The sequence below is a fragment of the Vigna unguiculata genome, chromosome 8 (genome assembly GCF_004118075.2).
Source record: "Vigna unguiculata cultivar IT97K-499-35 chromosome 8, ASM411807v1, whole genome shotgun sequence".
Taxonomy (NCBI): Eukaryota; Viridiplantae; Streptophyta; class Magnoliopsida; order Fabales; family Fabaceae; genus Vigna; species Vigna unguiculata.
Window position 1 is genome coordinate 7,963,039 of NC_040286.1, and position 26,125 is coordinate 7,989,163.

Consider the following 26,125-nt stretch of genomic DNA (forward strand, 5'->3'; position numbering starts at 1 on the left):
CTTTTGCATATACATTTCATATTTCAAATTTATTCTTTATAATATAATTCTTTATTCTACACTAATATTCATGTACTCTCACTATTGTTACTTCCAATAGATATACCTACATATAGATATTCTCCTTTTTTTTTGTACACACTTCATATTCTAAGTTTATCTTTTATAATATAATTGTTGTTAACTGACATTTTAATGTAACCGCTATTTTAAATCTTTTGAATATAACTTATAAATTTAATTTTCTTTTCTCTTTATTTTTCATCGCATTTATAATTTTTCTTTTCTCTTTTTTGTAATATTCAATAGAAAAGGGTAAATTAAGGGAAAATGAAGTTTTTGTTTGATAAAAGATATTTTTAATTAAAAGTAAAGAGTGAACAGAAACGAAACATTGAGTTTTTTTCCCTTATAAGTGAAGAATAATTTAAATATATTAAAATGTATTTTCAAACTTTTTAGTTTAAATCTTACATTTGGCACATTTGTCCTTTTCATCTCTCTCTTCTAAGTTACCAATTTCCCTTTTATTCTTTTTTTTTTTTTTTCAATTCTACTTTTCATACCTCACTTCCATAAAATCAATTTATTTTCTCTACCTGGTAGAAAACGACATATTGCAAAACTATTTCTGACGCATTAACTTTCCATAAAAGATGCTATAATGAAAGTAACAGATTAAATTTTAGACATAATCTCTTCAATTGTTGATGTGGAAAGCCTTACGTTCAATACCGATATTTAGGGATTGTTTAATAGAATCCTTAAAGAAAATGATCTATTTTTTCATCTCTATACCGCTTGATAACTCACTTTTAGAAGTATTTTGATCATTAAAAAAGTTAACTTTTGTATTTATAAAGAGAGATTGAAAAGTAAAATAGTGAATGTAAAGTATGTAAAAATTTGTTAGATGTCAAAATAATAGTACTAAATCTTTAAATGTTACTCTCCAATAGTAACAGGACATTTACCATGCCTACCATTGAAGCTAATAGCGATAATACTTGCATAGATTGGCACTGCTTACACACACTCGAGAGATTGTGAAATAACCAAATCTAGCAGCTACTGGAATCGAGAGATTAAATTGGACAATTAAGGATGCAAGGTAGTTTGATGATTCTGATACAGAAAATAAACACAAGCATGCTTCTTAGGATCATGTGTCAAACAATAATGATGCTATAAATGCTTTCATTAAAGTTGAATTTATGTACAAAACTACTGGCTGAAATATTCATGAATTAAGCATCTACATATTAACAGGCTCAATTTGAGCAAAAAAATATGCATCTATACTACTTTTTTCACATTCAAAAAGCATCCCAAAGACCCCCTTTCCTCACAACATAATATGCAAGGGAAAAAATTTGAAGTGTGCTTGAGCTGCTTTTTTTAACAAGAGTTTAAGAACACATTTCCTGTTTTCTACTTTTAACAGTGATGCAGTTGTGTGGTTGGGTTGGGGATGTAGTTGCAAATATTACTTGGATGCAACTCAATCTTGGGATGTAGCAGAGTATTCAAAGAGAAGGCGTTTAGATGGAGCAGATTGGAGGAGCACTCGCAAACGACTTGTAAGAAGATAGCTCAGTGTCCATTGCATTGCCATCTCAGACTCCTTCATTTGCCTAACAATGGTGGCCTGAAAGAAAAACGATAGCAGGAACCTTCAGCTTTAACATTGGCACAGGTTCTCAGTGAAAATTAAAGTATTTAAAATTTCACTATAGAACAAATAATAGATGCTTATATATGATGTAGAAACTACCAAATACATCTTCCTAACTTGAATGATATGCTTCTACTTTAGAATGTGTATTTAGATTGTAAAATAAATGTCACAGAAAGGTATTTAGTTTAGAAACAACAATGTGATTGCAGAAACCACTTAGCATTAACAATGTTGAGAGTGATTAATGAGTAACTAACCACTTGTTTTCTTATGATTACCTGAAGACGTTTACCAAGCTGAACTTCAACTTCTGTACCAAACGATATATTACTTGCAAGTGACTTGAGAGGATCTGCTGTAGGATCAACAGAAACTAAACTAGGTATCTGAGGTGCATATACTAGCCTCCACCTAGCCTGGCCAAACTCGCCCTTTCCTTCTATTCGTGGCATCAATTTTTCCAGAGTTGCAGTAGCAAGTTTTTCAAAAGCAAGCTGACCATTGCCTTCCAAAATGGATTCAGCAAGCTGACTCTCAAACCTTCTGGCAGCCTGCATAGTTAAAAATAATTAATAGAATCAGTCTTCTTGAAAATCAAATCACAAAGATGCTGATTTTCACAGATGAAACAATTCACATTAACACTAACAAATCTATTACAATCCACATAACAGTTCTAGGTTCCAAGTGTTCTGTTCCAACAGGAGATTTTGAGACATTAATCAGCTTAAGGACCTGATCTAATACTAACATAATACAAATAAGGATATGAACTTTTAAGATTTCAAATTATGTATTTCTCTTAGATGATCAGATGTGAAATAGACTGAATATCCAAAAGTTAGTTCCAATATCATGAAAATGACCTACACATTTACATGATTACATTCTGCTAGTAATTGCTGAGATTAATTAAATTGTTTTTTTATAGTTGAATATATTTGATTTACTGATATTTATGTTAGAGAAACCACATTTTTATTTCAGAACTGATGAGCAAGGATTCACTTAGAACAGAAAGAGTAAGGATTCGATGGCGTAGGAGCAAGGAGTCTGACAAACTTCATAGGTGAATAAAACCATTTGAGAGGTAGGTCCTTCATGTTTTCATTTCATTTGTGGTTCTCAATTTAAATAATTGTTTTCATATTTTCAGCTATTATTTTTAAATTGTTAGTGTATGATAGAGAACAGTTTGTTATTTTGTTTGTAATTAGTTAACAGGCAACTGTTGTTGTATCTCTGTCACAAAGTTTGTTACATGTAACTAACTCTAGCACTCCATATAAGTATGCTTCTATGGTTCTCTGTAAATTATGGGTATTCAACAATTAAAAAGTAGATCTCAGTTTTTCTTTTCTCTTCATCTGTGTCGAATCACAAGAGAGAGAGAGAGAGAGAAAGAAGAGACATGTTTAACTGAACTGATTTTAATTAATGAATCTTACTTACACAAGTTTTGTACATAAATATATTTATATTGCAAGATGCAGAGAGTACAGTTGTACAATATGGTCAACTATTGACTGTGGTTGACCATTGACCATTGCATAGTTGATCACTAACTATTAGATGTACACTAACAACTATTAACTGTACACAACCAGCCCCCTCATACTCAAGGAGAAGATTTGTCTGAAGAGAGATTCTTCACATTGAGTTTGGCACGTAGTAAAGCAAACGGAGTCGAAGAAAGGGGTTTGGTCAAAACATCTGCCCACTGGTCAAGGGTCGGAATATGACAAATGTGCATCTACTTGGCCATGACTTTGTCTCTAACAAAAAATACATCAATCTCCATACACTTGGTACGGTTGTGAAAGACAAGATTATGACAATGGAGAATGCACTTTGATTATCACACAACAAATCAGGAGTTGAAAACAAGATCTGTAGTTATGTAAGTGAAAAAATCTAGGACAACTCAGTAGAAGTTTGAGCTAAACTTTTGAACTCAACACCCTTACTCGAGCGTGCTACAACTTGTTGCTGCTAAGACCACCAAGAGATTAGATTTGGACCAAATAAAATGGTTGCCTCAGATGTAGATCTTCTATCATTAACATCAGAAGTCCAAGCATCACAAAAGGTTTTTAAAGAAAAGGAGCAGTGAGGAGAAGCAACTTGAAAATGTAGGCCATGAAAGATGGTATCCTTAAGATACTGCAAGATACGCTTCACAAGAGGGGAGGCCATGAATTGGCAGACCTTGTTCATAATATAACTAATTTCAGGACGAGTTACATGGAGATATTGGAGAGCAACCACAACTGACCTGTATAATGTTGGATCAGAAAACAAAGCAGGTCCACGTTTAGAGACCTTGCAATTGCTAATCATTGGAGAAGAAATAGGGTGAACCTCAATCATTTGTTTTGTCAAGTTGTCCCGGTTCTTTTAAGGAAAAAGCAGCATGAAGTTTCATTGTAATAGACAGAATAAGATTAGCAGATGTACTAGTGATGATGATATTATCCACATAAATCAGAAAATACACCACCTGTAATTGTTTTCTGTAAATAAATAAAGAGTCACATGCATGGTTATCAAACTCGCGAGTTAACTTATTAATTCAGACGAGTTTACGTGTTCACTCCTAGCTTCCAAGTTACCTCAGAAGCAAACTCGATTTTGTAGTAGAATCGCAAAATCGAAGGTACAATCAGTAGGCTCGGTCGAACTCGCAAGTGTACTTCCGATTTGGCGAGTTCGACGAGTTTTTTTTTTTTTTACGTAAAATGAAGTTGTTTTTAGGGCTGACTCACCAGATTAGGGTTTTGTAATCTTCTTCTTTCAGACTTAAGTCCATCTTTTTCCTTGGTCTGTCGCAATTCTAGTTCTCGCTCTTGTGCTCTGTCTCTTGATTTTGTGTCGCTCGCTCACGATCATTGTCAGCCACTGTCATAATTGTGGTTGTCATTGCCCAAGGTCCGTGGGTCGCGTCTGCTACGATTTGTGTTTTGCAGCCCCTCGCTTTGTTTTTTTTTTTTTCGTTTTGCAACCTCTGCACCTCACGTCTGCACGTTCAAATTTTATACCCACTCCTGATTTAAATTTTATCAGCTGTGACTAAAATCTTATAAGCCCTTTTCTTCCCTTATGACAAATAAGTGTCCGTGCCAGATAATTTTTTATTTTGGAATTTTGTAGTGAACTGGAATTAAAACAGGATGTCTAGAAATGGTTCAAATTTAATTGAGAGCAATCCAAGTGCATCTTCATCTATTAAAAGTAGAAGTAAAAATGCTCCAGGAATAAATAATTTATATAATTCTTTTTTTCATTTGAAATAAACTCGTAAAGAATTTACGAGTCGAGTTTGACAACCTTGGTCACAGGTACTGCTAACAAACCCAAGTTGATGAAGCATGTGCTATAATCTGTGAAACTAGTGACAAGGGGCTTGTTTAAGACCATATAGAGTTTTATTTAGTTTACAAACAATTGTTTTGTCCTCCACTTCAAAACCAGGTGGCTGAACTGTATAAATCGTCTCTTCAAGAAAAACATTTAGAAAGGCATTATTAACATCCCCCTAAAACAATTTCTAGCCATAGGTAACAACAAGAGTAATAACAACTCTGATGGTGACTGGTTTCACTACCATAGAGAATGGCCCATGAAAGTCAAAACCATGTATTTGATGAAAACCCTAGGCTACAAGTCTAGCTTGGTATTTATTAATGGAGCCACCAAACTTTTTCTTGACTCGAAACACCCACTTACACCCAATAGGTTGTCTGGTAAATGGTAAAGGAACTAAATCCCAAGTATGTTGCTTGATAAGAGCATCATATTCTTGCTGCATTGCAGCAGACGAGTGAACACTTTTATTAGTGTGTTTCATAGTTCTTGGTTCAAAATGAGAAAGTAATAGAGGACAAATTCCGCATTATACAATACTAGACTTAGATCAAGTCTGCATGGAATGAATGTCAACATTTTGATAGGCTTCAGTATTATTAGCTGTATGGGTGCAGTAAAAGAGAGAGATTCTATAGAAGATGAATTTTTTGATGAGCTAACAGACACTGGAGGAAGTGACAGAACAGAAGGGTAAAGAGTGAGTTTAGATTGGGATGCAAATCAGAACATTGATCCAGATTTTTAACAATATTGGGAGTATTGGCGAAAAGACAAGTGTAAGGAAATTCATCTTCATTAAACCTAACAGAGAATTTCATACCAAACATGGAAAAATAGACACGAACCAAAGATGTAACAGAGAATTTGATTTCCAAAAGCACCAAAAAACTAAAATATACTCAAATCGAAGTCAAATGAGATGCTACTACTCCTTGAAATGGCTCAAGAACAACACTATTTGTTGTGGGGGCAGCAAGTGGGCTTCATCAAAGCAAGGCACATGGGCTGCACACACCAACACTATTGGTGGTGTGGGACTTAGTGTGATAACGCAACTATTGGCGTTGCAATTGCCAATGTGGGCTGCACCTTTCTAGCACACCTCTTACCTCAAGGGTGATGGCAAACAGTGATAACAACGATGGCAAACCGCGAGCCTTCGAAAGATTGAAGGCTCTGATACCAACTTGAACTATACAAGGAAACAAATAATTATTTTATAGAGAAAAATCACAACCAATAACATTCTCAACACACCAATCTGTCACAATCAAACTCTTTAGAATAAGGAAATAAAAGAATGTTGAATGAATTGGAAGATTCTAAAATATTTTCTCCTAACGACAATGGAGATCTTGGGGATATTTTTACCCTAATAGTTTGCTATTTACAACAGCATGTTTACCTCAGTGGGTGAGAGTGAATCCTGTTCCACAGAACGCGTTGAGGTCACCACAAGTTTGTCCTGCCAATTGCTAGCTCTACCTTGAATTCTAAATTGCCACTCAGATCCCACCAAAGCTAAATCAAGCATTGGATCTAGTCCATACTCAGGCTCAAATTTTGCAATGTTTAAGTGTTCTCGATTTAATCTCACCTGCATTTCAAAAGGATAATATGAACATGAAGAATGTGTAAATAAATACCCAAGACAAACCAAAAGAAAACTCTCCTCAAAGAAACCACACCCAATGCACAATTTGCAAGAGTTGCAAAAAGAAAATGTTACATATACCTGTGTTGCAACAAGATCGACTTCACCGTTCTCAAATGTTAGTATGCCTCTAGGTTTTATCCATTTGGGATGGGCCCGGCCATTTAACTCAAGCTCTCCACTTACACCGAAATTAAGAATCAAAGGATAAACTATCTTCAACTCTGGTCCAAGAACAAGCTTCAAATCATTGAGACAGATTTCTACATTTGGTTTAATCTGCACTTGCTCCATTTGCTTTTCGACCTGAGCTGACTTGTTAGCCGTCACTGTTGTTTTTGAAGGAAAGGAAGGTATCAATACATGTACTAACCGCCATTGTGAATAATATAACATAATAAACGAAACTAAACTATGAATATCATAAACAAAAGTAGAAGATCAAGGAATCAAATTATTGATCGAGGTATCTCCTAATACAAATTATGAAATGTGAGATGGTAAAATGTGTAAAATGCCATTTGTAAATTATTTAACCATTGTCATGGTTCGGCTCACTCAGCAATACATATGATTAGCACATTTGATTTGTTGCATCAATAATGATTTTGTGCTGATTGATATTTTAGGCAGTTTTACATTTGATTCTTATTGTTTTTCTTAGAAAAGTGAACTTAAAGCCTAACTCAACCCTACAAAATTGGCTTGTAAGGTGAGGTTTACACCCCAATTATATATTATGAAATTGCCTTATCTCTAGTCTATATGGAACTTCCAACACACCCCGTCACGCCGAGATATATACATCTCGTGTGTGGAACTAGAAATTAATGGGTGGTCTATTAGCGGCCCGATAGCGGATGGAACAAAATGTCCAAGAAATCTCACTAGGATTGGCTTTTTAAACAATGGCTTTAATCACCGAAACCAAACCACCAGCATGTGACTCCACTCAAGTGCTAACTACTTTGTCTCCTCCGGCTCTGACACCTGAGTCTGACCTTCCCATTGCCCTTCGAAAAGGTATGTGTTCTACCCGTAATCCCTCTCCCCATTATATTGCTTTGAGTTATCATCGATTGTCATTACCTTTTTATACATGTCTTTCCTCTCTTTCTTCTGTGACCATTCCAAAAACTGTCTGTGAAGCTTTAGCCTATCCTGGTTGGCGTCAGGCCATGACAAATGAACTAAGTGCTCTTCATAACTGTTAGAAGTGGGCTTTAAGCCTAACTCAACCCTACAAAACCGGCTTGTAAGGTGAGGTTTGCACCTCACTTATATACTATGAAATGGCCTTATCTCTAGTCGATGTGGGACTTCCAACACAGCCCCTCACACTGAGGTATATTCATCTCATGCGTGGGACAAGAAATTAGTGGGTGGTCCGTTAGCGGCCCGATATCGGGCGGAATAGAATGTCCAAGAAAGCTCGCTAGGATAGGCTCTAACTTGGCTCTGATACCATGTTAGAAGTGGGCTTTAAGTCTAACTCAACCCTACAAAACCGGCTTGTAAGGTGAGGTTTGAACCTCACTTATATACTATGAAATGGCCTTATCTCTAGTCGATGTGGGACTTCCAACAATAACAGTAGAACTTGGGAACTGGTCCCGTTACCATCTGGGAACCTTGTTGTTGGTTGTAGGTGGGTGTTTGCAATCAAAGTTGGACCTGATGGTACTATTGATCGCATCAAAGCTCATCTTGTGGCAAAAGGTTATACTCAAACTTTTGGGTTGGATTATGGAGATACCTTTTCTCTCAAGAAAAAGATGACTTGTGTTCGTTTATTTATCGCCATAGCTACTCTTCAACAATGGCCTCTTTATCAACTGGATGTTAAAAATGTTTTCCTCAATTGTGATTTGCAAGAAGAAATCTATATGGAGCAACCTCCTGGATTTGTTGCTCAAGTGGAGTCTTCTGGGATGGTATGTCGTCTTCGCAAATCCCTATATGGCCTAAAACAGTTTCCTAGGGCCTGGTTTGTAAAGTTTAGCAATGTTGTTCAACAATTTGGTATGATTCGGTGTAAACCAGATCATCCTATCTTTTATCAACACTCGAGTGCTGGATGTGTTTACTTGATAGTATATGTTGATAACATCGTTCTTACAAGAAGTAACAACCATAACATGTCTCAGTTGAAACAACATCTCTGTCACCATTTTTAGACCAAAGATCCTAGCAAACTCAGATATTTATTAGGTATTGAACGTTGATGGTTCTGTTAATAAATATAAAGCTCAGTTGGTTGCCAAAGGCTTCAATCAGATTCTAGGGCTTGATTTTCATGAAACTTTCTCCCAGTTTTCAAACCTATTACTATTAGAATCATCCTCACAGTTCCCTTAACTAGTAACTGGGATTTGTTTCATTTTGATGTTAACAATGCCCTTTTGAATGGGAGTCTTGATGAAACTGTTTGGATGGTATAGCTTCGCTGATTTGAATCTGTAGATAAAACTCTGGTTTGTTGACTCAATGAAGCCATCTATGGTCTTAAACATGCTCCAAGGTAGTGCTTTGATAAGCTTCAAACTAACCTCTTTAAGCTCGAATTTTGTCCCGACAAAGCTGATTTGTCTCTATTTTTCTATGGTCATGATTCTCACATTGTTTACATCTTAGGTTATGTTGATGACATTATCATTATAGGTTCATTTATTCCTCTCCTCCGTCAAATAACTCACAGTTTGCATTCTCACTTCTCTCTCAAGCAACTAGGCAAACTTGACTATTTTTTGGGCATTGAAATCAATTATCAATTTGGTAAGTCTTTGGTTTTGACTTAGTTCAAGTACATTCGGGATATTTTAAAGAAAACCAAATTGGATGAAGCTCATTTTGTTCCTTCTCCTATGGTTTCCTTATGCAAACTGTCTAAAACTGGATCACATATTTTTCTGCTCCAACTCTTTATTGATTAGTTGTTGTAGAATAATAGTATGATACTTTCACTCGCCCTGATATCAACTATGCTGTAAATAAGGTTTATCAGTTTATGGCTAATCCGTTATATTCACATTGGATTGTTGTTAAACGAATTTTACGGTATCTTAGACGTACTATTTCCTTTTGCCTTCATGTACATCCTGCCAATGCCTCTATGCCCTTTTCTCTAAGAGTTATGTGTGATGTGGACCGGGTTTCTAATGTTGATGATAAAAAATCCATCTCCAACTCGACTATTTTTCGAGGTCCCAATCTTATTTCATGGTGGTCTCGTAAACAGCATGTCATTGCTCGTTCTAGCATTGAAGTTGAATATTGGGGTTAGCGCAAGCTTTTGCTGAAATATTATGGATTCAAGCTCTTTTGAAAGAACTGCTTATTTTCTTCTTCACTCTGGTTATGTTGTGTGACAATCTAAGTGTTGTTGCCATTGCTCACTGTTAGATATATCATTAGATATCTTATCTTTATCTCTATCTTCAATTTATTTGTCATTATTCTTTACGTGTATTTTGGGCTTAGCCCATACTTCCTCTATTATAAATAGAGTACCCTATGTGTATTTTAAACACAAGGGAGATTAATCCTAAACCTATTTTCACAATCGTGTCTTTCACTTCAGAATGAAACATACGGAAATTTATGTTTTTTGCGTTCGGGATCAAGTCTTGTCTCACCAACTTGAAGTTCACCACATTCTCAGTTTGGACCAACGGGCTTATACTCTTACCAAGCCTCACTCTCCTACACACTTTCAGCTTCTTCGGTCCAAACTCAAAGTTCAGGATTTTGTTATTTCACAACCCTCACCTTGCGTTTGAGGGGTATTAGCCTTGTCTAAGTGTTGAACATTCTGTACAATTTCAGATTGAGATATTTTACAGATATTAGGTGGTTATGTTTGTCACTTGTCTTTATTTCAATCTTTATATTTGGCTTTGTATTTGGGTTGTGAGAGTCTAGTGGAATTCATTTTTTCCAAAGTCTCTTAACAAGACTCACGTTTCTGTACAATTCACAAGTGTTGAATAAACCAGATGTTCCATTAATTTTCATATGTTTATGTTCACTTCTCTCCTCAAAATGTAACAATCAGTAACACAAGTTGGAAATACTTGATTAAAACGAAGCCCGTAGAAGGTAGTTCCTATAAAATATTGTAAAAGGCATTTAACTACAGACCGGTGAGTGTCTAGGGGATTAGACACGAACCGATAGGCTTTATTAACTGAGAAACTGATCTTAGGTAAGAGACTGTAGCATATTGAAGTGGTCCAACAATGGATCAATACAGAGTAGCATCTGTTAAGAGCTCAGAACCATCTTTGGATCAATTGCAGTTGGAAGCCACAGGTATCCTCAACAAAATCGTAACTAGCTATACCAAGTACTGCTACAAACTAAGACCTTAGCTGAATTCATAATAAACTAACAAACTCTAATACCACAACCATACTAGTCTCAAGAGTATACAGTACTCTAATACCCACAAGAGCAGATATTTTCTTTGTGGTAAGTGTTGTATGTCAATTTCTTAGTTCTCCTTGTGATAGTCATTAAGTTGCTTTGGTTTGAATTCTGAGAGAAATTAATGGGTCACCTGAAAAGGGTTAGTCTATGAGAACCGTATTTCTTTCATGTCTTCATCAAATATTTTATCAAAGTATATATGAAAGGGAGTTAACAGAGATTTAATTTATATTCAATGGTTCACTTCATAATTGACCATCTGATTCTTTCCTAACTTTAGGTCAATCATAAATTGAGCTCCGTCTATCAAAAGAACTTCAGAAAGGACAGAACTCATGTATGCAATGAGGTTGTATATGTAAAATATGACTACTTGAAGATACATAGGTTATACAAAATTTATATCAAATTTAAACTAGTATGTTAATTGCTATGCATTGCATCGTATGCTATGATCATGCAAGTTGCCTTTGCATAATAATTGCAATTTATTTTAAAAAAAAATTCTTGGTAGGAAAATAATGCATATAATATAGCATCATTCTGTAGAAATGGAAGCAAGAGCCTCTCGGTTTGAATTAATAATAAGAGAATCCATTCTGATTTCAGAACATTCACCACCATATTATTAGAAAAAACTCAGGCTAAACTGATGGGCATGTATAATAATACCAGAGCCAGAGGATTGAGACACTGTCGTCCTTGAAGAAGCAGATTCTGAGTTGAGAAATCGTGATACATATCTTGAAGCAAACACGCGACTGACACCAGCAGTAGGAAGCCCAGACTGATTGGATGGAAATCTATTAGAAGCAGGAGTACCACCTTTATCGTGTGGCAAATATGCTTCTCCCTGACTTATTTTTATGTTCCCAGATATGTTTGGTTGCAATATTGAACCAGTTATTTGCAACTGAGAATCAACCTGACCACTGTCAAAAGTATAGCACCAGGTTAAAAAGAGACTATATAACAAGGCCGGAGGTGGAGGATGCAATTCAAAAAATCAATAATATTTATGGTTTAGTTGTCACTTGAGCCCCTCTGCATCCATTATCAAGCCTAGAAGTAAACTTAAGAAATTCAAAGAAGCTATGAAAGTAACCTTAATATTTTTTGTGCCCGTACTTCTAAAACTTCACACTTCAATTCAATCTTGTCATCTGGGGCTGCTTCACTTGCTCTGAGTGGCAGATTCCCTTTTACAAGAAGCTTTCCTTTTCTGCTTACCCTACTCTCCAGTGAGGCGATGCATAACCTGTTTGATTTCACGTGAACATTTCCACCAAAGTTAGTAAGTGGTTTTCGTAGCACTGGTGAAGAAATAGATGCCCTGTGGAATGATGCGTGTCCATTAAGTACTGGCTGATCAACTGTACCTCTGACCTATTAAGTCAAGCCATATGACAAGATTCAGAGAACTAAATATCAAATATTTGGGAAAAATTATATTCATTTACCAACCTCAAGCTTCAACTCCGCATTTCCATGAAGCCAATTGGCATGAGGAGATAAAGCAGTAACTAATGTCATTCCCCCGTCTTTTATATCAGCATCAATCCTGACCTCTCCAACATCCAAAATTTGCCAATTTAGACCTTTAAGGCTTTCTGCAAGTTGGGTATTCCAACTTTCTTCATTTCTATCTCTACTAACCTTTTTGTCACCAGCATCATCAGCGTTCCCTCTACTCTTCTCCTTCACCCAATCAGGAACCCAAGTAATCTGACTCTTATCTAATTCTACATCTTCCTGTAATGTGTTATTTTGTACAAACGCAACAGGAATGCTACCCTGAACAAGTACATGCCCATTTTGGGTTATAGGTTCAAATTTTGCATTGAAAAGAAAACGACTGGTTGAGGTTAGAGAGGCAACAACTTCAGCTCTTCCAAGATCAATACCACCAACAGAACCATCAAGTAGCCTTACTTGTACATCACATTCTGGTTTTGCTAAACTTCCTCTAAGATCTCCTTCCATGTGCAATATACCCTTAATGGGTGCCAATAACTGTCGCAGAGAATGAACAACATCCATTGCTGTAGATTCAATGATCTGAACTACAGTTGGAACAAGACTAACAGGAAAATTCAAGACTGCAAAATGGAGGTTGGTTTTAGGCCCTAGCAATGTTCCATCTGCATGGATGGTGGCATTATCCTTCTGGATAAGAATTTTCTCCAGGTGCATACCGTCATCATTACTGTAAGCACCCACTGCCAACACACGCTGAGTTTTGTAGTCTCCCCACTCCCAGTCCTCTCCATGAAAATCAAATTCTGCCTGAAATAACATAATAAGAATGTTAATATTAAAAAATACACTATTCATACAACTAACAAGAATACAAAAAAACTGAACATTTTACCAGGGTGTCTCCATTTCCCCCACCGCTAGCATCAAGAGATCCATGCCAGTGACCTTTGAGTTCAGATAAACCAGGCAGACTTAAATCTTCAAGAACAACATCATTTGATGGAGCATGAAGCCCCCTCACTGTCTGCACGTTGTGTATATCATTGAAAATAGCCACAAAAATTAATTTGTTCAATATATTTTATTCGGCTAATTATAGTATCAATAAATAATTATTCAAAAGACTCTAGATGACAAATTCAGGAATCAAATATTGCATCTCTAGAAAGGAAAATAACATGGAAATCTTTTGATAATACCTCAAGCAGTTGTTGAAGGCTTTCAGTGTATAATCCCACTGACTGCAAATTTTGAATGAAGAAATCCTGCATACACAATGTACAAACATACATAATCAGTTTTCCTTTAGAGAAGAAACAGAATACACAGATGAATAGTAAACTTTGGAGAACGAGACAGTAAAGGAACCAGATTATACTTGCTAAAAACACTCTCAACATGATTTGAGGTCAGAATGATGTAGCCCTAGGCCCAAGATTAATTGAGTGTATGTAAGGAGAGGTAAAAGGTGTGCTGCACCAGACCAGTTTTAGGAGAGAGATAGCTACCTGCCAACCTACAGCAGAGCATTGGGGAGAGGCAAGGTTTGTAAGTATGGAGAGAGAATATACGCCAGAAGGGTGTGTAAACAGTACGCTGAAATTAGGCTTGGGCTGGGAGAGCTATGGCCAATGTAAAAAACTTTTATTTTGGCCAATGAAATGGACCAGACCTAACTCATAAGAGGGCACAAGTCTCATAAGAAGTATTCTTATTCTGGCAATACTCCTAGCCAACTGGAGATATCTGGATCTCAAAAAGCCATGTTTCAGCTCAAAAAATCCAAAAAGTTAATCCCTCAAGGTAACTGCAATGGCTCTGAGCAAATGCATTGAAAAACTCAAGGCACAAAACAAATGGAGGTGAGGCCACATCTGAAGAGGGGATATAAAGGTGAGAGTAGTAACGCTAGCAGCCAGATCCACTACAATGTGCAACAGTAACAGTGATACAGTGGAGGAGATACAAAAACTTGGGTATCTCAAGAGCTTGTTGTGGCACAGCGGCTGGGTCTCTAGTGAATGACCAAGCAAACAAAGGTTTTGACAGTGGGCAGAGGGAGTTTTCTGCAAGCAACTGCAATTATTATTTCCTTATTTAGCAAATCACAATTAAAATGAAAAAGGAAAATATCCTGAATCATAGGGATTTGATTAAATTAGTGTTGTTATTTCCTAAATTAGCTTTCCAGCATTGTGTATATGACTGATGTATTCTTAGCATAAATCTGTGAAATCATTTTTTTCAATACTAATTTCTAAAATTATCCACTGGAAACTGATACAGCATACAGGTCAACAAACCAGTTGGCAATAAAAGTCAACAATGGGTCCATCAGCCATGCCTGGTTTTGATTTTCCTCTCTTTATGCGCAGGCCAATAGGCAGAGAGAAAATAAACAAGCACGTGTGGTAAAATACATGCACAATGAACATCATAATATATATATATATATATAGTGAACACAATAAATTAAAAATTAGTATATTTACACAACTAAAAAAGCCTAGACACACAGAATCTAGATATATGATATACATTTCCAGAAGTTACCAAAATTACGGCATTAGCAAAGCATATTAATATGCTATATTTAGATGGTTGATAATGAATATAACTTCAAATGCATAAACAGTGATAGTGATACAACCTTAGATCTTGAACGAACAGCAGGATCCAAACTTCGAGAAAGAAGCCTTGCAAGGGGAAGCATCTCGGCAACCTCTGCTCTAGGAACTTCAAGTTTCATTCTCCACCTGCCCATAGAGGATATAGCATTGCCAATATGACCAGACATTAGCCTTTTTATAAGGCCACCTTCTCTGTCAACAGAAGTACGATCTCGGGTGCCAGGCAACACATATTCACCTTGAAGTTCATAATAACTGTAGTTTTGTTGCAAAACAGTTTTTTCAATAGTGATCTGAATAATAATGCACCAATTGGGGTATTAGTATTACAAAAAAGAATAAGCATTGGATTCAATAGATGATGCTCTATGAATTCCAAGGTAACAAAACAGAATCCTTAGACTCCAATGGCTGGACAAGATATGACAGAATAGGATAGGATAACTATCCTTAATCTAAATGTGATCGGTAATTTGTTTGTAGCAACATGATATGATGGTGGTGTTAAGTAACTTTTTAATCCTCATTGATGGATGGTGAATATATGGTTGAGATTTGTTCATCACGCTCTCATAAAAATAGCCCTCACTCAACAAATTGCCTATACACATTTTAATCAGATAATCAACTGAAAACCTGTATTTTTTATATGTTAAAAGGATATTGATCTATTACTGAATCACCAAGGGAAAGCATAAAGAGAAACTACTTTAGATTTAACTTTGTCTAAGTCATATTTTAAATTAAAAAAAAAAATGCCCATGAACTTACAGAACTAAAGTAATGAGCATTACCCCGCATACTTAAAATTAACTCCACACCAGATATCAGATGATTTTATTTTACCCGGATAGCAATAAGTAAACTAGCATGTAACAGAAATTTATGTGCAAACATATATGAAGATGGTTTAACACACTCACAACGTCTCCACTCCACCTAGCTGCCACATCTAGGGCTTCACCAAGCACACCACTGAATTTTGGCCGAAGTACAGACAGGACCCCATGTCCTCTTCTTTTTTGAAGATTAAGCTGGATTTCTGCCTGATATCAAAGAAGCAGACAATTCACACTTGTTTCTGTGGCATGACCATTAAATAATACCTCAAGCAAGTTAGCGTTCAAGTAGACCTGGAAAAAATTGGGACAATAAATGAAGGAATAATACCTCATACTACTTGATTTCAGACTTAGGTATCTCATAATACCCAAGTTCCTATCAACTACTATACTATGTAGAATCAAGTTAGGTCTCAAATCCAAATTCTAAGAATATGAGACACAAACAAAAGCATAGAAGTAACAATTTAGGAAATCTTCACAAATGTAGTCCCAATTTATGAAAAATTAACCAAAGTTGGAAATCATGGACAACCCTTGTTCAGGTATGGTAAATGATTAACCAAACAACAACTAAAATCAGTAATCATACGCCATTTTTTTCATCAACAGAATTTGTTTCTCAAAAATTGGAATAAGGGTTCAAATGTCAGGATGGATTGTTCACGCAGATATTCTCCCCGGTATAATTGGATCAACTTTGTAAGGATCCAGATATGTCAAATAGAAGTACAACAAAGAGCAAGGAAGATGCTGAAAAACAATTCAAAACATGCAGGTATGATGACTTACCCTCTGTATGGTTCCCCTAAGAGAAGCAAGCTCCAATTCATCAAGTGGAAAATGCCGTACCTACAAGTCAGCTCCAACTAATTTGAAAATATTCAAGATAAAGTTTCAATACCAACTTTTGGTCTAATTATTAATTGACCTAAATCTTTCAAGCAGACATACAAACAGATCTAGAATCAAATAATGGTCCTCAAATTTAAATTTAGTTACCTCCAAGTTGGCAGAATGAAATGGTTGAAAACAAATGTTAGCCCTCAATTGCCCTTTCTGAAGGGAAATGGACAACAATTTCCCACTTTGCAGACCATCTTCACTACTGGGCTGCAGCGGCCCAACAAACTCCACGGCAAGACTTTCATCAGGTCTACCAGATGCATCCAACTGTATTTCACAAATAATTGACAGTTACAACCACTATATATTATATTGAGATAGATAATCTGGACCATCAGATAGAAGCACAGCAAAAAGACTGACAACATAAAGAAGCCTGTCTCGTGTAAAAAAACTGAAATGAATAGCTAGTTATATTATCTGCTGGGAGAGGGGATCGGTTCTACTTGTTTTGGATTGAACTATATACATTGTACAAAGGAGTGATGATCATATAACAAGATCCACAAGTGGATGAATCAACTCAATACTCAAGCAATGTCATAATGGGATGAACGGCCCACAAAGAGAGATCTTAACTTTGATCTCTTAATTGATTCAGATTCATATATTTATATCTATATCCATATTCGTATCTATATTTATCTATCTATATGTGTGTTTGTGTAGAAATAGATATATATTTACATACATCGGTATATATAAGGAACAGTGGCTTAAGGAAAGAGAAAGATAAACATAATAGAGTTTACCTCTACAATTCTAGGTTACAGATAGATACAACACAAAACAGCTTTTGCTCAGAAGATAATATAAACTAGTCTAACACAATGAATTTTAACAGTTTGACCCTGGCTACAAAGAAATGCCAGCTATCAGGTGCTTGACAGAAACATGACCAACGTTAAAAGATGTCACATTATAATAGTATAGAGGAAATTATGAAAAGGATTTCATGAAATAAACAAATAGACCTGTTCAGGAGGTCAATTATGTAAATAAGTGATTGTTCAAAATCAATTCTTTGAAAACAACCACCAATTGAGTGATTAATTATCATTGAACAAGGAATGTTTTACTAATAATTCTTTTTTTCGTGATTTTCAAATATCTTCACTAGAAATCATGTCCATGAACAATGATAACAATGTGATGCGATATGGCTGAGCAGTGAGGATAAACTTCAATAAATCCACAATAGCTCACAATTAAAAGTTTTTCTGTAAGAGAAAATTTTAAGCATCACCTTAATACGCTTGGGAGAAACTCTTAACAACCCAGACAACTGAGGGGCAAGCATAAGTTGATTCAATTTGAGACCAGAGATTGAAACATCACCAACAAGACTATCTACAATTCCTTTATCTAACATTTGCACATTCTGCCTTGTCATCTCTGAATTTTGTTCTGTAATATTGCCATTTGGTTTTAAAACCTTTCCCTGAAACTTAATTCTTCCAGCCGCTTTCAAATGCAAAGGCCTTGGGGAATCCATAGTGTATGCAGAAACCAAGCTGAAGAATTCAAACCCACGCATACGTAAATCCAATTCAACTCCATCAATGGTAAATGGGATGGCTCTTGGAATATTGAACTCTTTTTTATGATGAAAATCATCAGGATAAGATGTTTGAACTCGTGTATACAGATCAAATGCAGCTGAAGCAGAATTCACAGTAATAAAATCATGTGAGATTATTATGTCTCCTCGAGCATCACTGAAAGACCCTTCAGCTGTAGGTGCAGTCCACTTTATATCAAACCTTCTGCATTATTTTTTTTTTTTTAAATTTAAGAGAAATCGTGTAAGAATAACAGAATTGGCACCAAGTGTTATTAATGGTGAATGCTAGCCCATTGAGGAAAGCAGAAAATCTGTTATCAAAATAGGTGAGAATAGCAAAACTAAATAACAAGCATAATTGAAACATTATATAGCATATAAAAATTATCAAGTATAACAAACTCGTGCAACTGCATCAGAGAGAAAACAATGCAAACAGACAGACAAAATAAAATAATTAATGATACGATCACAAATCACCAAATAGGAATATACTATCAAGTAAAATTTCCTACAAATCAAGATAATGACAATCTAATTGACTATGCCTCCTAGTTCGTAAAGTCTTATTTCTTAGTCCTCCTCCTTAGTTACCATTATGTATAATAATGTGTGGTGAGAGAAAAAAAACCCGACAAAATGCAGAAACCATGCCTCAATACCTTCGAGAAACTAGATCAGTTCTATAACATCAGAAATGCCACCTTCCTTGAAGACAGACCATCCTCTACCATCACAAATACTACAGATGCTCCCCACAGAGACAGAAATCACTTCCCTCAGGTATTGCATACATTTTGGTCCTATCATTACTATACCTAAGGCTTTAGAGGTTTGTTTTCATGCTAAGATTTCCCAACTTGCAACGTGCAACCTCCCAAGTAGATGATATCAGTTATTATCACAAGCAACAACAATGCCAAATTTTAGCTGATGAAACGAATTACAAAAAATCTGGAGAAATTATTAGAACACTGGAATGGTTCATCTTACGGTCGTAAAAGGGATCCTGAAAGTTTTGTTTCTCCATTTAATACTCCTAATTTAAGGGGCATCTGATGATAATAACTTGGTATATAACGAAGCACGATGTTATCAAAGGCCAAACTTCCAGAAAAATTGACGTCTATTGCTGTCTCATCCTCCTCACCCTGAGAACCAAAGATTACATATTAGTAGAAGTAGTTGATAGAAATTCTAGAGACCAAATATATTTACCTATGGGAAAGTAAAATATAGCACAGATATCTACACACTAGCTTTAAACAAAATAAAAAAACCTAATTTCCATATTAGTATGATGAAATAACAATACTTTCATTTGCGTCACTTATCCTATATTTGATACTTTGGAATATTTCACCAATATGTACATGTGGTGTACAAGATTTTAAAAAAATTAGGAAAATCTAACATTATAACGGTTGAAATAAAAGAAAGAACGACACAGGCTGAATCCCCAACATGCATAGAGCACATAGGGTTATGCATTTAAAACTAGAAAAATACAAAGAGATGGGCCTAAGCATGTTACATTTAACACTTCCCTCAAACTGCTACATATTCATTTCTATGTCCTCGGAATGAATTAATAAACACGTATGTTAGTTGATCACTAGAATTCACAAACTTAATCTTGATTTCTTAAGATACAATCTTTTCTCGAATAAAATAACAATCAATTTCCATATATATATTTGGTCCTTTCATGAGAGACGGGATTTGAGCTAATACGAAGAAAAGCTTGGTTGCACATATAAATGTCGTTTGAAAGCCATCTCCAAATTGCAATTCTTTAAATAATTGTTTAAGACAAATAAGATCAAAAGTAGATAAGACCATAGCTCTATAATCTAATTCCTATTAGTCTTGTCCCATGAATATTATGTACATTTTCAGATTTAGTTGCAATTTCATTTCAGTTATTTTACAATTATTTTACAGTTATAAGGTGGTTATGTTTGTCACGGTTGTTTATTTCAATCGTTATATTTGGGTAGCATAACTTATTTCACAAAGTCTCTTAATACGACTCCTATTTTTGTACATTCATCTGTATTGAATAAACCAAATCTTCTATTACTTTCTGTGTTTATTTTCATTTTGTTAGAGGTAAAGTCCTGGCCAAGCAACTGCTTATTTGTCATATTCTTGCCCTTGATCAGTGGGCAGATGTTTTGACCAAACCCCTTTCTCCACTTGGTTTACTTTACTACTTGCCAAACTCAATGTGAAGAATTTCTCTTTTGATAAATCTTCACCTTAAGTTTGAGAGGGGTTGTTAGTGTACAGTTAATAGTTGTTGGTTACATCTAATAGTTAGGGGTCAACTATGCTATGGTCAATGGTCAACTATAGTCAATAGTTGACCATATTGTACAGTTGTACTCTGCATCTTCTAATATAAATATATATATATATATATATGTACAGAAACTTTGTAAGAGAGTTCAATTAAATAAAATCTGTTCAGTTAAACATGTCTCTTCTTTCTCTCTCTCTTGATCTAACACACCCCACCACCCTAGAAAAATAAACTAAAATTGTCAAAAAGTGCGTGTATATAAGTGATGCTATGCTTCCAAGTTGTTTAAAATACAGCATATTTAAAAAAAAATTAAAAAATGACAATAAAAAAATACAAAAAGAGAAAGGCTATCTAACAGGTCTCTTTGTGTACCTCTGGGCAAATCCATGCATTCCCAGCCCCTCGAATTTCACCACCATCTACAAGGCATGCCCTAATTCCATATAAATCAGCAACCTACAAAATGCAGAGTAAGTGCTACCATAGTATAGCAAAACTCTAATAATAAAGCACTAATCTAAGTACACCCATGCTAAATTATTATCCCTGACAACTTACACAGTTATCAGTGTTGAAAGTGAAATTAGCAGATACATATGAAAATGGTACACGATCAAATGCTGCCAGCGCTCCAGCTTCCTTACTTGTAGCAAGTGCTTCAGATGCTACAGATGCAGTGGTATCAGTTTGCAAATAAGAGAACGTCCTAGAAACCATTCCAGTGCCAACAAATACAGGAGTATCCAGTGGGCCTTGACAGTTAAACAGAGCAGTTACTGATCCTGCTAGCTGTAATTAAAAAATAAGACTTTGAGACGAGAAGAGGAAAAAGTTAAAATTGATCTTAGGGTTTTCTCTGATGACTTACAATTTTTAAAATCTACATTTCTACTTAAATAAGTCTGGAATAACTTTGTGAATTTATAGTTATACCAATCATTTACATGGAACTGAATTTACGAAAATGCAATAGTAACAATATAAAGGATCTTCAAATGTGTAAAAGTTATGTGCATAAAATTGGTTCTTCATATTTATAATTAAAAATTGCAAGAACATGCACATAATAACATCTCCCCACATCATCCACTCCCCGCCCCACCTCAAACACACACAAACACGTTTTACAGTTGGCTGAAAAATTCCCTGTGCAATCTGGTCTGGAACTATTGTTAGTACCCTTCATTGGTATCACCACTTTTAGCATAACTTCATCAGTCCCACATTGGCTGTGTTCATAATTAATGTAATTATTGGTTATAATACAGCTCAAACTATGTTCCCACAGCTGGTTCCAACTCCTAACCAATGATATTTATAATGCTGACGTAGGTCGTTAAGTACAGTAGTGTTCAATGGGCTAGAGTCACTGCATTGGTGCTTGAATGCAGTGTTAAATGGCAAAAGGTTCTCAATTTTCTGGATAGATGTGGGTAAAGAAGCTAGTTGAGGAGTGTCTGATTAAATTTCGCATTGGCAATATTAATATTGATATAGAAGTCCTTCAAGGTGGTTCACCCTCTGAGCTTGGTCTAAGGTGTAACTTCAACTCCCAAAACCAATTCGTAAAGTTAGGATTATCTAAGCTTCAATAGCTACATATTTAAGTCATTTCTCTAATTGATATAACTTTTAAGATTAAATCACCACCCTTGAGGTTGCAATTGATCATGTATCTAGTAATCGTTATCTTTTCTCTTCCCTCACTACTAGTGACACAATTTGCCTTCCAGGCCTATACTATGTAAGCCAGAGTATAAGTGAAAATGTCAAGATGGGTGTGTGGACACACAATAAGGAACAAGATATGTTAGGTTTCTTTCAGTGGAAGGTGTTAGAATAAACAGTCTTGAATATGACTCATTGTACTGTGTGTTGGACCTAGTACCTAGGAACATGCTTTACACATAGTTCCTTGGAGCATCTTCTAGAGTTCTCTTCTTTCCTCTCATCCATTGTATCTGATGTATCTCAAACTACTATAAATAAGAAATCCTAAGAGGAGAGAACTCACTCTCTCTCAAATTCACTCTAAATTCTCTTTAATCTCAAGTGAAGGATAAAGGGGTAGAAGCAGCTACTTGGGAAGATGTCACAACAATCCAACAGCAATTTCTTGACTTCAACCTTGAGGACTAGGTTGTTATGCCGGGGGGAGTAATGATAGAGTATTTATTGAATATAGAGAAAGTAGGGATTGAGATTAATCTCCCTTGTATAGAAAATACACGTTGGGGTTATATTTAAAATAAAGAATATATGGGCTAAGCCTAAAATACATATGAAGAATAATAACAATAAAAACAAAAAATAAGATATTAAAGATATCTTAACACTCCCCCTCAAGTTGGTGCATACAAATCGTATGTACCAAGCTTGTTATGGGGTTATATTTAAAATAAAGAATATATGGGCTAAGCCTAAAATACATATGAAGAATAATAACAATAAAAACAAAAAATAAGATATTAAAGATATCTTAACACTCCCCTCAAGTTGGTGCATACAAATCGTATGTACCAAGCTTGTTCCAAATATAACTAATTCTTGGTCCCCGTAAAGACTTAGTGAAAATATCTGCTAACTGATCACTTGAGTTAACAAATTCAGTCTTGATGTCTCCGGACATAATCTTTTCTCGAATGAAATGACAATCAATCTCAATATGTTTAGTCCTCTCATGAAAGACAGGATTAGAACTGATATGAAGAGCAGCTTGATTATCACATATAAGTGTCATTTGATTAACGTCTCCAAACTCTAACTCTTTGAGCAACTGCTTAAGCCAAACAAGCTCACAAGTGACTGAAGTCATGGCTCTATATTCTACTTCTGCACTAGATCTTGCTACAACACTTTGCTTCTTGCTTTTCCAAGATATCAAGTTACCTCCAATAGAGACACAATATCTGGATGTAGACCTTTTATTAGAAGGAGATCATGTCCAATCAGCATCTGAATAACAAACAACTCTTGTATGGTTATTAGAACCATATAACAATCCTTTACCAGGAGATCCTTTAATATACTTCAGTATACGAATGACTGCATTCCAATGATCTTCGCACGGAGAATTAAGAAATTGGCTTACCATAGTGACTGCAAAAGAAATGTCAGGATGAGTCACTGTAAGATAATTCAATTTCCCAACTAATCTTCTATATTGTTCGGGATCTGACATAGGCTTCCCCTGATTTGAGAGAGTTTAGTATTGGGATCCATAGGTGTGTCAACAGATTTTGAATTCATCAACCCAGTTTCTTCCAAAATATCCAGTGCATACTTTCGTTGAGAAATAACAATATCGTCTTTGTCGAACTGCGCCACCTCAACACCCAAGAAATATCTGAGTTTTCCAAGATCTTTGATCAAAAAATGATCACAAAGATGTTGTTTCATCTGAGAGGTGCCATGGTTATCACTACCAGTAAGAACAATATCATCAACATACACTATCAAGTAGACACATCCAGCACTTGAGTGACGATCAAAACCTGAATGATCTGCCTCACACCGAGTCATACCAAATTGTTGAACAACATTGCTAAATTTTCCAAACCAGGCCCTTGGAGACTGTTTTAGAACATATAAAGATTTGCGAAGACGACATACCAACCCAGAAGACTCCCCCTGAGCAACAAACCCAGGAGGTTGCTCCATATAAATCTCTTCTTGCAAATCGCCATTGAGGAAAGCATTTTTAACGTCCAATTGATAAAGAGGCCACTTTTGAAGAGCCGCCATGGCAATAAATAAACGAACAGAAGCCATCTTCGTCACTGGAGAAAAAGTATCACCATAATCCAACCCAAAGATTTGGGTGTAACTTTTGGCCACAAGACGTGCTTTGAGACAATCAATAGTACCATAAGGTCCAACTTTAATAGCAAACACCCACCTGCAACCAAAAACAGATTTCCCAGACAGTAATGGGACAAGCTCCCAAGTTCCACTATTATGAAGAGCACTTAGTTCATCGAGCATGGCCTGACGCCAACCAAGATGGGCTAAGGCATCACGAACAGATTTTGGGATGGTCACAGAAGAAATAGACGAAAGACAGACATAAAAAGGTGAAGACAATCTATGGTAACTTAAAGTGTTAGATATTGTTTGATATTATTAAGATATTGTTAGATATTAATAATCACAATATCAAACAATATCTTCTATTTAATCTTCTTATTTTCAATTAGTCTTTTTACTTGTACCTCTCTCTATTATAAATAGATTACCCTATGTGTGGTTTATACACAAGGGAGATTAATCTCAATCCCTACTTTCTTTATTCTCAACATGGTATCAGAGCCAAATTAGAGCCTCTCCTAATGAACTTTCTTGAACATTTTGTTCTACCCGATATCGGGCCGCTAACGGACCACCCACTAATTTCTTGTCCCATGCACGAGATGAATATACCTCGGCATGAAGAGGTGTGTTGGAAGTCCCACATCGACTAGAGATAAGGCCAATTCACAATATATAAGTGAGGTGCAAACCTCACCTTACAAGCCGGTTTTGTGGGGTTGAGTTAGGCTTAAACCCACTTCTAACATGGTATCAGAGCCAGGTTCCGATCTTGGGACCTGTGGGTTATGGACCTCCTGGATTTGTTGCTTAGGAGGAGTCTTTTGGGATGATATGTCGTCTTCGCAAATCCCTATATGGCCTAAAACAATCTCCTAGGGCTTGGTTTGGAAAGTTTAACAATGTTGTTCAGCAATTTGGTATGACTCGGTGTGAAGCAGATCATTCTGTCTTTTATCAACACTCGAGTGTTGGATGTGTTTACTTGATAGTATATGTTGATGACATCGTTCTTACAGGGAGTAACAACCATGGCATCTCTCAGTTGAAACAACATATTTGTCACCATTTTCAGACCAAAGATCTTGGCAAACTCAGATATTTCTTGGGTATTGAGGTGGCACAGTCTAATGATGGTATTGTTATATCTCAGAGAAAGTATGCCATGGATATTCTGGAGGAAACTGGGTTGATGAGTTCAAAGTCTGTTGATACACCCAGGGATCCCAATACTAAACTTCTACCAAATCAGGAGAAGCCTATATCTGATCCTGAGCAGTATAGACGATTGGTTGGAAAATTGAATTATCTTACCGTAACTCGTCCTGACATTTCCTTTGCAGTCAGTGTGGTAAGCCAATTTCTTAATTCTCCATGTGAAGATCATTGGAATGCAGTCATTCGCATCTTGAAGTATATTAAAAAATCTCCTGGAAAAGGATTGTTATATGGTTCTAATAACC

The 26,125-nt window shown here is 35.8% G+C and overlaps 1 protein-coding gene across 2 annotated transcripts in view; it reads right to left on the minus strand.

Moving 5' to 3' along the window:
• Window positions 1-1,167: 1,167 nt before the first annotated feature.
• LOC114194467 overlaps window positions 1,168-26,125 on the minus strand; it is a 40,910-nt gene continuing 15,952 nt past the window's right edge. The window contains exons 7-23 of one of the 2 annotated variants that reach the window (XM_028084708.1): window positions 21,414-21,644; window positions 21,228-21,311; window positions 19,541-19,698; window positions 18,230-18,749; window positions 17,080-17,250; window positions 16,870-16,929; window positions 16,159-16,281; window positions 15,256-15,528; window positions 13,805-13,870; window positions 13,498-13,629; window positions 12,591-13,412; window positions 12,232-12,512; window positions 11,799-12,058; window positions 6,780-7,027; window positions 6,450-6,641; window positions 1,957-2,229; window positions 1,168-1,648 (exon numbers count right to left, since the gene is read on the minus strand). In XM_028084708.1, coding sequence (XP_027940509.1) covers window positions 1,502-1,648; window positions 1,957-2,229; window positions 6,450-6,641; window positions 6,780-7,027; window positions 11,799-12,058; window positions 12,232-12,512; window positions 12,591-13,412; window positions 13,498-13,629; window positions 13,805-13,870; window positions 15,256-15,528; window positions 16,159-16,281; window positions 16,870-16,929; window positions 17,080-17,250; window positions 18,230-18,749; window positions 19,541-19,698; window positions 21,228-21,311; window positions 21,414-21,644 — 4,041 coding nt within the window. In that variant the 3' untranslated portion in view covers window positions 1,168-1,501. Of the gene's footprint in view, window positions 1,649-1,956; window positions 2,230-6,449; window positions 6,642-6,779; window positions 7,028-11,798; window positions 12,059-12,231; window positions 12,513-12,590; window positions 13,413-13,497; window positions 13,630-13,804; window positions 13,871-15,255; window positions 15,529-16,158; window positions 16,282-16,869; window positions 16,930-17,079; window positions 17,251-18,229; window positions 18,750-19,540; window positions 19,699-21,227; window positions 21,312-21,413; window positions 21,645-26,125 lie in introns of those variants that run through there. The other variant, XM_028084709.1, reaches the window with a different exon arrangement.